Source organism: Dendronephthya gigantea, unplaced genomic scaffold (assembly GCF_004324835.1).
Source record: "Dendronephthya gigantea isolate DGI-Jeju-01 unplaced genomic scaffold, DenGig_1.0 000056F, whole genome shotgun sequence".
NCBI lineage: Eukaryota > Metazoa > Cnidaria > Anthozoa > Malacalcyonacea > Nephtheidae > Dendronephthya > Dendronephthya gigantea.
In genome coordinates this window covers 589,475-604,410 of record NW_021163066.1, presented here as the reverse complement: position 1 = coordinate 604,410, position 14,936 = coordinate 589,475, and the positions used below count along the sequence as shown (strand labels likewise).

At 40.7% G+C, this 14,936-nt stretch overlaps 1 protein-coding gene across 1 annotated transcript; it reads left to right on the top strand.

Moving 5' to 3' along the window:
* The first annotated feature begins 338 nt into the window (after window positions 1-338).
* LOC114529507 (antigen WC1.1-like) lies at window positions 339-14,567 on the top strand. Its single transcript, XM_028551321.1, has 17 exons — window positions 339-520; window positions 1,708-2,226; window positions 2,425-2,625; window positions 3,327-5,101; window positions 5,521-5,689; window positions 5,799-6,038; window positions 7,685-8,167; window positions 8,545-8,901; window positions 9,332-9,577; window positions 9,847-10,128; window positions 10,430-10,711; window positions 11,210-11,488; window positions 11,649-11,921; window positions 12,601-12,716; window positions 12,899-13,028; window positions 13,368-13,643; window positions 13,802-14,567. Exons 1-17 carry the CDS (start codon window positions 442-444, stop codon window positions 14,089-14,091), a joined length of 5,997 nt encoding a protein of 1,998 aa, XP_028407122.1. The 5' UTR covers window positions 339-441; the 3' UTR covers window positions 14,092-14,567.
* Window positions 14,568-14,936: the final 369 nt, after the last annotated feature.

The following is a 14,936-nucleotide window of genomic DNA, read 5'->3' as shown; positions in this document are numbered from 1 at the left end:
ACCGCGTGCTGATAACGTGTTATTCAATATACAGTTAGACAGACAAAGATTTGGAAAACAGGAACCTACATCTTCCTTAGAATACCAAGAAGTTCTGTTTCCTATTTGGCAATCGAATATTTGCGTAACTTTAAGACTGCTCGTAAAGCGCCGCCCGTTCAACAAGTAGTTCGAGCGAAATAACTAACAGTCGGTCTATATTTGGAAAGATTTTGTTCGCCTGGCTTGTTTGAAAAAAAAGCAATTCTTTCTGAAGAAATTGCATAATCTCAGTACCATACCACACGTGCTGTGATTGTATCGTATTTGGGTACGCTGTGGCGTTCAAAGTCAAAACATACGCACATTCGGCTACCATTTGATCAAGGCGCTTCCAAAAGCTGACTCTTAATGCACTTTTTAACCTTTTTATACTGCTGGTAAAGACTAAAGAACTTTATCATGATTAGCTTGGTATTCCTGCTCGTCTTTGGAGGAATTTTAGACGGTTTTGAAGCTAATTTCGCTTCCAAGTGTTGCGGTAAGTTTTAAACGTGGCATAATTTTTTTCTAGAGTACTTCATACAGCGTGCATGCATAGTTCATACATACATCGTAACTGTTTCATTTTTAAAACGTTTACATCGTTTCTTTCCTTTTCCAACTATAGAAGGTTAAATTTATGCTTTATATAAAGTAGTTGTCTCGCAAACACTCAGATTATGAAGATGCACAGATTCAAAGACGGATATCCAATAAATCAATAATACCATAAATACTACAATTACAAAAAAAAAGCAATATAACAGTGGTCCGTGATTTTCATTTAATGTTTAATTTGTATTATTTCGATACTCGCTAGCTTCTAAGATCTGTTGAATTTTAATTATACGATATAAAGTAAATAAATACCTCGTGACACATGTTTATTTTAAAAACAGGAAAATATTTACTGTAACTCTCAACTATTAAATACAACGCTAGTTAAAATACCACTGTGCGTTGTAGAAATATATTCTATTGGAGGGGGGCAGATCTAATTTGATTATCCAAAGCAACTTTAAAGAGTCTGTCCACTTTATTTACGCATATTTGTTATATACTGTGTGATTCTTGATAATGCATGTAGGCAGGCTACGCTTTTGATGTTTTGATGGATTTCTCTATACCATATCCTGCCTGTTATTGGGGTCAGGGTAGGGGCAAGGTTCAGGTTAAGATATGTCTCATGGAAGTGGTGTAAAATTCTTAAACAGAAATCAGAAATTCTCTCTAGAGATTTTTAATGTGTTTAGTAACTGGTCATGCATGTCCTATGAGGTCTTGCATATAAACAGGAACAGAGTCCAAAGTTAGCACTTGAAGTTGACCTAAATGTAAATATTTTGTCTTTACCACATCCTGTTAAATAGATCAAGCATTGCAATGCGATAAGTAGTAATGAAATTCCAAACATTGCATAGGTGCAACATAGTAATCTGACCCCTTTATATTATTTTACCATATTCCCTTTTCATATAAAAGTTGATAGAAACATGAATAAGATAACTTGTGTGAGAACTTGCATGGATTTTGGTTGACTCCATCTTTGACACAAAAGATGCCTTAAACTTTTGATCTGTCAATTTAATTTTATTTAACAAACCAATTTTATTCAAATAACTATTTAAATTGACATATGCTTATTGAACACTAGCAATTTATAAATTTGGTATAATATTTTTCCAGGGTCAAGCTGTGCGCACAAGGATTCGTGTACTGATGAGGGTAAAAATCTTTACAAAGGTTACTGTGTAAGCAAATGTCCCATTGGAAATTATGCAAAAGACAACAAATGTTCAAGTTGTCCTTCTTTGTGTTCATCCTGCAGTGGGCAGCCATGCCTCAGCTGCAAGGACTCAAAATTTCTGTGGAAAAATGGAAAATGCGCACCTGTTTGTCCTCAAGATGCAAAACTTGCGAAAAACTCGAGTAGTCCCAGGGTGCGACTTGTTGCAGGGCGATCAAGCTTAGAAGGTGTTGTTGAGGTCTATCATGATGGAGTGTGGGGAACAATTTGTGCAGATGGCTGGACCGATAGCAATGCAGATGTCATTTGCAAGGAATTGAACCTAGGAGCAGTTATGGAGTCCAAAATTGTCCATCAAGACAGGTTTAAAAGACAAGGAGGCTACAAATATGACCGGATTTGGCTGAGTGCTCTCAAATGCAAAGGAACCGAATCTTCAATTTTCAATTGTGACAAAGGTCTATTCTATTCTACTATTGCTTGTCTCCCAGTCTACTTATTCCCTATAAATTTGCTTTGTCCTGAGAAACCTTGAAATACCTTGGCTACTGGTAGTAGGCACTGTCTAATCACAGTTCTTTAACACCTTAAATTATCATTCTTTATGCTAAAGATGAGATTTATATAATAACAGGTATATTGTACTTCCATCTTAGAATGGGATGATAATTCCTGCAGTCATTTGGAAGATGTTGGCATACGATGCAGTGGACCTGACTCAAGCAAAAGATGTGTTACTTCATGTGGCGATGGTTATTTTGAATCAAACGGAAAGTGTTTTGAATGTCCTTTGGACTGTAAGACATGCACTTCACTCGACAAATGTTCCAGTTGTAATGAAGAAAGATTTTTAGAAGGTACACATAAAATATTTGCTGAAATACTGATAGTATTTTAATAAACTGGTCACTATTCAGGGGTTATTTTTATACTCAGTGTAACCCATGCCTAAATTGTAACCCCTCTTCCTTATTCAAATGTACCCCTTTCTCGTCCTAATAAACACCCTAAATCCCCCCTTGTCCTTAACGCACATCATCATTGATCAATTGTATGTAAAAAGTAGCCTTACAAAAACAAAATGTTGTAGTTTACAGAAGGGCTGTGTAACAGGGTGGTGGAAGATCCTTATGTTGTGGAGGGGTGGGGTGGTGTGTGGGAGGGGTGTGGGTGGTGTGTGGGAGGGGTGGGGGTGATGTGTGGGAGAGGTGGGGGTGATGTGTGGGAGGGGTGGGGGTGCTGTGTGGGAGGGGTGGTGGTGCTGTGTGAGAGGGGTGGGGTGATGTGTGGGAGGGGTGAGGGTGGTGTGATGTGTGGGAGGGGTGGGAGTGCTGTGTGGGAGGGGTGGGGGTGATGTGTGGGAGGGGCAGGGGTGGTGTGTTGGTGGTGTGGTGTGTGGGAGGGGTGGGGGTGATGTTAGCAGACTCTAAAAACAATCAATTTAAAAAGAAACCAATGCTGAACATTGTATCTAAATATAGATGCTGTTCTCGTATTTTGTAGCATTATGAATTGATCTTTTCCATTCAGCCACCATCACTATGTTTCTCGTTCTTAGGAGACTCGTGTGTCGCTGAATGTAAGCCAGGCACTTTTGGTGACAGTAAAACTCTCAAATGCAAGCAATGTCCTGACGAATGTGAGACGTGCATTGATTCAGGATGCAAAAGTTGCAAATACGAAAAGTTCTTAATTGGTGGGAAGTGTGTGGACAAGTGTTCCAGCGGTGTTTCGTACAGTAAATATCTTCGTTTATCTGGAAACCATAGCTCACCGTACATGGGCTTACTCGAAGTGAAGTACCAAGGTGAATGGCACACTGTCTGTGACGATTTGTTCTATCTTCGTACAGCGAGAGTATTCTGTCGCGAGCTTGGCTATGGTGAGCCAATCAAGTACCGTAATACAGGATTTGGAATGGGAAAGGGACGCATACTTACTCGAAATGTTCTTTGTCTTGGATTTGAGAAAAGTTTTCTGGATTGTTCTCAGTCAGAATGGTTCTCGCCTGGTTGCTCCCACCATGAAGATGTTGGCTTATCATGTCAACCACCGATTAAAGGACCGTCTGTTCTTCCACATCGATGTATGGAGGACTGTCCGGATGGAACCTTTCAGAACAAACAGAATCAATGTGAACTATGCAATCGGAAATGCTTGACTTGCGCCAAAGGTCCTGAAAGCTGTTTAGATTGCAGGAAAACGTTCTTTCACAATGGTACAACATGTGTAAGAACTTGTCCTGATGGTACCTACCCTAATACCACGGTTCGTGCTTGTCTATCATGCAATAAAGAATGCATGACCTGTGACGGTCGACCAGATGTATGTCTTTCTTGTGTTCCACCCTTAGTCCAAAAGGGATCTTATTGTGGTAAAAAGTGTCCTGACGGTACGTACCAAAAGGAATACACTTGTGTAGAGAACTGTGGGTTGTGGCATTATCATGGAAAAGACAAAATGTGCCATACATGCCCGCCGAATTGTATCATGTGTAGTTCGGACGGTAAGTGTAAAGCATGTAAAAATGGTTTGGTCTTTACAAAAGATGGGAAATGCAGCACGAGTTGCCCACGTGGACAATATTCAACGCCAGTAGAACCATCATCTGTGGGTATCGACATGCAGTTGAGGTTAACAAGCGTTGAAGGTTTCAAATACAAAGGACGGTTGGAGATCAAGCATCAGGGTGTTTGGGGGAGTATATGTGACGACGGATGGGGCTATCAAAATGCAGTGGTCGCATGTCGACAGCTCCTGCTGGGACCTCCAGTTCAAATTGTATATCTCCGCTCTTATCGGTTTGTAAATATGAAGATTTTGCTTGACGATGTTAATTGTAAGGGTAATGAAGACAGCCTTACCCAATGCGAAGTCCCTGGTTGGGATCGCCATAACTGTGCTCACTCTGAAGATGTTCATATTGAATGTTCTCCTCCTGGCCTCTCAAGATGCGACGTGGAATGTCCGCCTGCTTACTTTGTCAATGGTTCAAGCTGTTCACCTTGTTCTGTTAATTGTTCAAGCTGTACTGGTTCCGCTAATAACTGTTCTTTGTGTAAGGAAGGGTCCTTTCTTGCTAACGATGGCTCGTGTGTTACGAATTGTCCACCAGGATTTTATCCAAGTGACAAAAAACATTGCAAGGCATGTCATTCAAGATGTTGGACATGCGATGGCGAGAAGATTAAAGATTGTACCTCGTGTAAACCACCTTATTTTCTTTTGCTTGGTGGGTGTGTTCTCAATTGTACAAAAGAATTCTACAAAAGAAGTAGTAACCCCTTTGTAGAGTTATGGGGGAAAGTTGGACCGTATGAAGGCGTTGCTATGGTATGTATATATTATAAGCCTGGTTAGATCATGCAGAGGTGGTACGTGTTCTTGAATGAGAGCTACCTTAAAGTGATCTGATGTTGTACAGAACTCATGTGAGTAGAGTTAAGTCTCTCCTGTGTTCTCTCTCAGTTGACTGAGTTAAGCATGGTTAGATCATGCAGAGGTGGTACATGTTCTTGAATGAGAGCTACCTTAAAGTGATCTGATGTTGTACAGAACTCATGTGAGTAGAGTTAAGTCTCTCCTGTGTTCTCTCTCAGTTGACTGAGTTAAGCATGGTTAGATCATGCAGAGGTGGTACATGTTCTTGAATGAGAGCTACCTTAAAGTGATCTGATGTTGTAGAGAACTCATGTGAGTAGAGTTAAGTCTCTTCTGTGTTCTCTCATGACCAAAAGCTTCTTTTGTTTTAGGTAACAATGAAAGGAAAAAAAGGATTTGTCTGCAGTAGATATTTGCGTGTTGAACAAGGCAATGTTGTTTGCAAAGAACTTAATATGGGACATGCTGAGAGAGTGTATTCAAGGTCGATGTACCGGCATTGGCTTATCCCGTTGTTGATAAAGAATCCTGTATGCACTGGTAAGGATAAGGTTTAACCGTTATTACTTTAGGGAGAAATTTTAACCATATTCTTGAAGTAGTTGGATGTTATTGTCAACCGCATTTAAATCATTTCTCATACATATAGGTAACGAGTCCTCCATTTTACAGTGCCCAGTTCAAAAATATCTTCGCTATTGTTCCAGACGAAGTATTTTGGCTGTTAAATGCAGTGGTCCAGACTTGATTAGAAAGTGTTTGGAGAGGTGTCCAACGGATGGTCACTTCTACATCAATAACGCCAATCACGAAAAGACTTGTGATCATTGTTCAGAAAACTGCTTACGATGCGAAATAAATGCTACCAATTGTATATCATGTCCTGAAGGTTTGAACTTTTTTCATTATGTTTTGGGATTATAGGACGATGATGATGGCGGTGGCCATGGTGATGACGATGGCGTTGATGATGATTATGGTGATGGCGTTGATGATGGCGATGGCGTTGATGATGGCGATGGCGTTGTGGTGACGATGACGATGGCGTTGATGATGACGATGGCGTTGATGATGGCGATGGCGTTGATGATGGCGATGGCGTTGATGATGGCGATGGCGTTGATGATGACGATGGCGTTGATGATGGCGATGGCGTTGTGGTGACGATGACGATGGCGTTGATGATGGCGATGGCGTTGATGATGGCGATGGCGTTGTGGTGACGATGACGATGGCGTTGATGATGGCGATGGCGTTGATGATGGCGATGGCGTTGATGATGGCGATGGCGTTGATGATGACGATGGCGTTGATGATGGCGATGGCGTTGATGATGGCGATGGCGTTGTGGTGACGATGACGATGGCGTTGATGATGACGATGGCGTTGATGATGGCGATGGCGTTATGGTGACGATGACGATGGCGTTGATGATGACGATGGTTTTGATGATGACGATGACGATGGCGTTGATGATGGCGATGGCGATGACGATGGCGTTGATGATGACGATGGCGATGACGTTGATGATGACGATGACGATGACGATGGCGTTGATGATGGCGATGGCGTTGTGGTGACGACGACGATGGCGTTGATGACGATAGTTTTGACGATGGCGTTGATGATGGCGATGGCGATGGCGTTGATGATGACGATGACGATGGCGTTGATGATGACGATGACGATGATGATGGCGATGGCGTTGTGGTGACGATGACGATGGCGTTGATGATGGCGATGGCGTTGATGATGGCGATGGCGTTGATGATGGCGATGGCGTTGATGATGACGATGGCGTTGATGATGGCGATGGCGTTGATGATGGCGATGGCGTTGTGGTGACGATGACGATGGCGTTGATGATGACGATGGCGTTGATGATGGCGATGGCGTTATGGTGACGATGACGATGGCGTTGATGATGACGATGGTTTTGATGATGACGATGACGATGGCGTTGATGATGGCGATGGCGATGACGATGGCGTTGATGATGACGATGGCGATGACGTTGATGACGATAGTTTTGACGATGGCGTTGATGATGGCGATGGCGATGGCGTTGATGATGACGATGACGATGGCGTTGATGATGACGATGACGATGATGATGACGATGACGATGGCGTTGATGATGACGATGGCGTTGATGATGATGATGACGATGGCGTTGATGATGGGGATGGCGTTGATGATGGCGATGATGATGACGATGGCGTTGATGATGACGATGACGATGGCGTTGATGATGATGATGACGATGGCGTTGATGATGGCGATGGCGTTAATGATGGCGATGGCGTTGATGATGGCGATGGCGTTGATGATGGCGATGACGTTGATGATGACGATGGCGTTGATGATGACGACGGCGATGGCGATGGCGTTGATGATGGTGATGGCGTTGATAATGGCGATGATGATGATGATGACGATGGCGTTGATGATGATGATGATGATGACGATGGCGTTGATGATGACGGTGTTGGGGGTCGGACGATGACGATGACTAACTGCGTTTATTTTTTTAAGGTCAAATTTTAACCTGGGACAAGAAATGCGTGTCTTACTGCCCTGAAGGAACATTTTTCCATAAGAACAAATGTGAAAAATGTGAAAGTACATGTCTGGCTTGTTACCAAAACAAACAAAATTGTATCACCTGTGCTCATGGAAGATACGTTAAAGCCGGCAACTGTCTCGATAAGTGTGAAAACATTGGATGGCCAAGAGTGGGCTCACCTTCTGTGAGGTTAGTTCGTTATTCGTCTATGACGAGATCTCCTGCAAACGCCTCACTGGGAGTAGTCGAGATGTTTGTGGATGGCAATTGGTTTCCAGTGTGTGGAATCAACTGGGACATACGAGCCGCTGCTGTTGCATGCCGGGAACTGGGATATGGTGATCCAATCAAAATAATCTCGGGACCTAGTTCTTTGAATGGTTACACGAGGAAACTAATAAAAAAGTTGAATTGCACTGGAAGAGAAAACACATTGAGTAAATGCGGTCGAAGTATGTATTTATGTAGTTTTTTTACCTGATATTGGAAAGATTTAAATTTGACCTACGGCTCCCGTCATATTGATGTGATATTTCGTACTGACGGCATAGGCTTGTCGACCATCTGACCTTCTTATTCATACTTTAGTTGGTGTCCTGGGTAACTATCACGTACAAGTGTGTCAGTGCTTACTATACCGTGTTCAGAATTCGCGTCTTCAAGTATTACTATTTTGATTCGCATCTTCAAGTATTATTATTTACAAAACAATTTGAGTTGGGATTTTCTTGTTTTTTTCCTGGCAAAAAAGTTGAAGGAAGTCTTAAAATGTATTAGCGATATTGAGATGTAAATATGCCATGTTCTCATATTTTGTTTTCGTTTATAGTTGGTTCCTGTGAATACTTCAGACTCGCTGGTGTTCAGTGCAGCCGCGCCACACCAAAGAAAGAATGTGTGAAGTTAGATAAACCTTGTGGAACAGGTTTCTTTAGAAATTATAATAAAGAAGAGTGCCAAGCTTGCTCCAGTGACTGCATTACGTGCTCAGGCACCGCCAGTCATTGTACTTCATGTAACTATACGCATGTCTTGCACGGTTCAAAATGCCTCGAAGAATGTCCCGATGGATATTATATTGATCTGGAGATGAAAACATGCAAACGATGTAGTGATAGGTGCAAGACGTGTTTTGATGGAGTAAGCAACGATAAATGTTCATCCTGCAATAAACCTTATTTCCTACGTAAGTAAAGGATAAAGAATGAATGAAGGAATGAATGAATGAATGGAAAATGGTTTGGTCGAATAAGAGTAAGGAAGAATGGTTAGAGGGGAATGGGTAGGGTAGGGGTCAAAGAAGAGGAGAGTAAGGATGATTAGAAGGGAAGGGGTAGGGTAGAGGTCAAAGAAGAGGAGACTAAGGAAGAAAGGGTAGATAGAGGAGGGGGAGGGTAGAGGTCAAAGAAGAGGAGAGTAAGGAAGAAAGGGTAGATAGAGGAGGGGTCGTGATCCAGATTAAAGTTGGGAGAGTAAAGAAAGAATAAGAAGACAGGGTGACAATGATGTAGGAAAAGGGAGAGATGAGTGAATTTAGAGAGTGGAGGAAAAAAAGAAGCAGAAAGAAAGAACAATGAAATGATTATTAAACGTTCACTTATCCATCAATATTTTAGGTGACACTTCCTGTGTGGACTCGTGTTATCCTGATCGTACCTTAGAAGACCTCATGAGAAATAAACCGCCTGCAAGTGTTCGTTTAATAAATGGTTCAAACCCTCGAGAAGGGTTTATTCAGTTGAAGAAAAATGATGGTGCATGGGGGAATATTTGTTATATGAATATATTTGTCCGCAATCTTGTGTGTCAAGAACTAGGCTTTCAAAGTGCTTCCATCCTGCGCAGCGCAGTCGCTTATGACCGTAAGTAGAACTGGGACGATTGTCAGTGTTATTTACTTACTTACTTATTGAATTCTTTACCTTGTATATCAAAAACACCTTGTTTATATAATGATTTTTCTCTTAAATGCCTCGGTGCAGATCTATTGTGATATCATAACTGACACCTGGGCTTGTTTATACGAGGAGGCTTTAAGAAATGCAGGAGGTTTTAGCCCGTAAAGAAGATGCGTTTGTGACATCAATCTGTGTAACAGTGTGATATAGATATTCTTTGTTTCTTTTCATAGTGTCCAACGTTTGGTCGATCACCTGTAGCTCTTACAAAAGTTCCCTAAAGGACTGTTCTGTCGTCCCATTAAGATGGTGTACTTCGAGATCCTTCATTGCTTGCTCAAAGAGACGACTCGATAAACGAGTTTGTCGAAAGGTGAATAAGGTTCCGTGTTCGCCGACTGTCTGTGCCAGGGCAGCACCGTGTGTTGATGGAGATGACAAGGTCATTCCTACAGGCCATTCATTTTGCAGGAGTTGCCCTCCAAATTATTATGGTGATGGTGATAATTGTACAGGTATGGTGTGGTTTGTGGGCATATCTTCATAACTCTCCTGACGAAGGCCCTCAGGTCGAAGAAGTGTTCTTGTCTATTTTAGGCAGTTGTTATGCCACATTTAATGCTAACATATCTTGATAACATTTGATGCACTATTACTACAAGTGAAAACCATTTTTTATACTAGATAGCTCTATCAGTTCTAAACTGTTCTTCCTAGAGGTCCAGTGAGGATCATCTCTTATTGATCCAGTGTTACTACAGGAAGAAAGCTGAAAATGACGATGATAATCTTTTGTTTCTATATTCATAATTCTAGCTATCTCCAAAATCTTACCTTCAATAACCATTCCTTTTGTGAACAAACGCACACCCCTTGGACTACCCTTGTACTTGCGTTGTTACGGTCGAACCTCTCGTGCTTTCCTAACTGCAAATCGCTACAGCTGGTACAAGGATGGAAAGAGATTGAACGTACCACACTCCTCGTTTCGGCGCCCTATTTTTTTACGTGCGCATTATCGAGATGCTGGTATTTATACATGTGTTTTGCGCACATCTGTTGGTTCAACCACGAAGACCTTTAATGTCACAGTTGTAGGTAAGAATTGCAGATAGATTGTACCTCGTCTTTCTGTTTATTTCGATCACAACACTGCCGCCTTGTACAACATCAGATCACTTTAACATGTACCACCTCTGCATGATCTCACCATGCTTAACTCAGTCAACTGAGAGAGAACACAGGAGAGACTTAACTCTACTCACATGAGTTCTGTACAACATCAGATCACTTTAAGGTAGCTCTCATTCAAGAACATGTACCACCTCTGCATGATCTAACCATGCTTAACTCAGTCAACTGAGAGAGAACACAGGAGAGACTTAACTCTACTCACATGAGTTCTGTACAACATCAAATCACTTTAAGGTAGTTCTCATTCAAGAACATGTACCACCTCTGCATGATCTAACCATGCTTAACTCAGTCAACAGGATACTGGCAGGGAAATATAAGTCGTTTCTAACAATGAAGTATTTATATCACTTCTAAATGAAAGTGTGATAACATTATGACTCGAAGTCGTGTTATTTCTAGGTGCACCGTTGATAGAGAAAGCAGATAATGTCGATGCTGTAATTGGAGACTCGGCCATGTTGGAGTGTAAAGTTTTTGCTAACCCCCCGGCCACTCTCGAGTGGGTTTTTAATAATATTACTTTAAATGAAAATAGCACTAGTGACGGGGGGCCGAGGGTTCTGAAAAATGGTTCTTTGTGGATAAATCAGACAAAGGCAAAGCATGCTGGAAATTACTCGTGTATTGCGAAAAATTATATCCGGACAGTTGTCGAAGTTATTAGATTACGAGTTGGAGGTAACGTGTTTTGTCTTAATCTTAATCTTCGTCTTAATCTTTGTTGTAATCCTGGTCTTAATCTTAATTTTTTTTCTTAATTTTAATTTTTTTTCTTAATCTTAATCTTTATTTTAATTTTTATCTTAATCTGGTCTTAATCTTGTCTTTTTCACTCCAGAGGAATTACGATTTGAGAGAAAAGGAAACACTGCCGTTGTTTCAAAAGGGGGGAATGCGAGGTTATCTTGTGTGCCTCACAAGTCAGATTCATCCTGGTCGATAATTTGGCGTCGTAATGGCAAGACACTGAAAACAGTTGGTCGTTATAAAGTACTGGAGGGTTCGCTGACTATCCAGGATGTTAACAGCGAAGATTGTGGACAGTATTATTGCGTAGCAAAGGATACAAGCTCGATTATTACCAGCATAGCGACGGTGGTGATTAAAGATGGTGAGTTATACAGGTCCTTGATTGACTAATTTGTTTTCACTCCAGGTCATGTTTCTGAAGTATAGTGAGAATGAATCAATCTTTACTGGATAGCTCTGTCAATTCTAAACTGTTCATCCTTTATCCAGTGTTACTACAGGAGGGAAGCTAAACTAAACTAACTTTATTTATACTGGAAAGCTCTATCAGTTCTAAACTGTTCTTCCTAGAGGTCTAGTAAGGATCATCTCTTATTGATCCAGTGTTACTACAGGAGGAAACCTAAACTAAACTAACTTTATTTATACTGGATAGCTCTATCAGTTCTAAACTGTTCTTCCTAGAGGTCTAGTAAGGATCATATCTTATTGATCCAGTGTTACCACAGGAGGAAACCTAAACTAAACTAACTTTATTTATACTGGATAGCTCTATCAGTTCTAAACTTTTTTTCCTGGATAGCTCCATTAGTTCTAAAATCATCCTCGTAGAGGTGCAGTAAGGATCATCTCTTATTGATCCAGTGTTACTACAGGAGGAAACCTAAACTAAACTAACTTTATTTATACTGGATAGTTCTATCAGTTCTAAACTGTTCTTCCTGGATAGCTCCATTAGTTCTAAAATGATCATCATAGAGGTGCTGTAAGGATCATTCCTTTTTTTTCACTCAAACATATTTCTTATTCAATCCTTTTAGATCCCCCATGTATCCACACGCGACCTCAAAACCTTCATCTGGAGGATGGAATGTATGCAAGATTTTACTGTGCAGCCAGTGGTGAGCCAACACCGCAGATATTCTGGCAAAACGAGGTATGAAAAATGTAAATTTTCCTCTACCAAATGAGGCTTGATGATCCGATAAAGTCATGGAACAAGTGTGGTAGGAACCTGCAGTCTTCATAACCTCGATAACAGATCTCAAAAGCTGTGTACCATTTTACATTTACTCTTTATATTTCTCACCGTGGTTTTTCTGTCTTTATGATCTGCAGACCAAAGCCAGCAATGTTTTTGAGATCAAGAAAGTGGACATATCTCACGTCGGTGTCTACAAATGCTCGGCTCGAAGCGGGGATAAATTCAACGAGGCTTTTGCTTTTCTCAGCGTTAATGATCATCATGGTACGTGGTGTAATATCTCTCATCATAACTTGTGAAAACTCTCCATAATTTGCCCAAGGAAGACCTTCCTAGTGGAAGGCTTGTAGCGTTCTCTGTTGTGTTTTCTCTGTATTGTTCATATATTTTGCCAATTCATATTCCGCTTGGCACTCGGTCTATAAAATCGATTTGATAAACTATTATCATTGTATCTCTAGCTTGATTCTGTAAGGAATTATAAAAACATGTTGTCAACTTATGCTTCCTGTAGCTAGCGGTTGCTACCTCTCTGCCTTTTTGGAACAAACCAAAGCTTTCGAAAGTGTTTCTCTCGGTTGAGAAAAATTTGTGTCATTTCAGCTTGTCCGTATATTTTTGAAAAGCCGAAAAGCACGTCAGTGATGCCCGGCCAGACGGTGGTATTTCATTGCAAAGCTGTGGCCGACACCAGTTCGACCATTGAGTGGCATCGTAATGGTCATCGCATTGTCAGTAGCGATAAATATAAGATTGAAGATGGTGGGAGAAAGTTGACTGTAAACAACGTGAAAAAAGATGATCTTGGAGAGTACAAATGTGTCGTAAAGGACAAATATGGTGAAACAACTGCTACAGGCTCTGTCAATGCTTTGAATGGTAATATTCAACACTTGTAACGTGAAAATCGTCATTTTAAATTTAAGCCAGAAAGCTTGTTTGAATATGTTTTTATTTAACACGCGTTCAAATCAGTTTTGTTTCAGGTAACTTTAGTACGAAACACATAACATTCGTGTCTTTCTGTTTAACTGCAGCTGAAGCTTTCAAAGTCTCTAGTTCATCTCCAAACACGGCCGGGATAATCATTGGTGTCCTTGTGTGTATCCTTGTGATCATAATAGTCCTTTACTTCGTCCATCGTTACCGTCGCTATGGAGACACGCCAGCCTCCGTCATCAGTGACGTCAAGCGGAAAACCGTATCTCGATTCCAGTCTTCGCAGTCTCACACGGTGCTGAAAAACGATACGACGGCGTTGGTTGAGGATAATGATGATGACGCTTATGACGACAATCCTGATGCCAACCCATTCGTGAGAGACTGAGAACGATACTTTAGGTTTGTAGCTAACGATGAGGTAACTAAACCACTGATCTCAAGTAATATTCTGGATTGTTACCACCAAAAGGTGTCTAAAAACCTTATGTCACCTTAATTTTGCTTTGATATGCCGCTGACAGCCATTGAGTTCAATCAAAATTCATGCATACTAACAAACATAAGGCTAATTTAATATCAGTCAAATGCACGGATAACCGGATTTTTTTCTGACTGAACACGCTAGAAATATTTAGCCACTTTTGTGCAGTATAGATGATCTCTTTTAGTAAAGGTCTGCACGTCTTTTGAAACGATATCTTCTTGGTAGTATGTATGAGTTGTGAAGATAGTTACCTTCGATTTTTTTTGTAGATAAATAATATTTTGGTATGTATTATATTCTGGCACATGTGTACAACATATCAATTTTTTAATACTAGTATTTAATACAAGTATTAACGATTAAATCGTTCAAATTCTCTCAAAAATTTGTATTCTTTTACACAACGTTCACAAGCGTATCGAGACTTGTGAGGCCTTTTGCAGAAGGACGAAGGAAAATGGAACAGTATGTATCAAATATTTTAAGTAAATAACGTAAAGAAATTGATGAAGTAGACAAAGTGATGATATCTTTTGATAAACTAACCTCGTAGCAAGGTTTTTTGTGGAAGGAAATACCTGACTTCCTGCAGACATTCAGATGTCCACCTCCCAAACTGAATTGTACGTGCGGCAGAGATGGGAACAAATTAAACTTGTTTTTAATAAACGGCGCTAAAATTGGCTTCATTCCATTTCCTTGAGAAATACACGAAGTTTGATTACTTCCTTGAAGCAAAATACGAT

What these genes read in the sequence shown, in the direction of transcription:
- LOC114529507 (XM_028551321.1), top strand. Translation starts at nt 442, where the DNA reads ATGATTAGCTTGGTATTCCTGCTCGTCTTTGGAGGAATTTTAGACGGT. An exon ending in CAATAAACCTTATTTCCTAC is followed by an intron (nt 8,902 to 9,331) that starts GTAAGTAAAGGA and finishes TCAATATTTTAG; the next exon opens with GTGACACTTCCTGTGTGGAC. An exon ending in CTTTAATGTCACAGTTGTAG is followed by an intron (nt 10,712 to 11,209) that starts GTAAGAATTGCA and finishes TGTTATTTCTAG; the next exon opens with GTGCACCGTTGATAGAGAAA.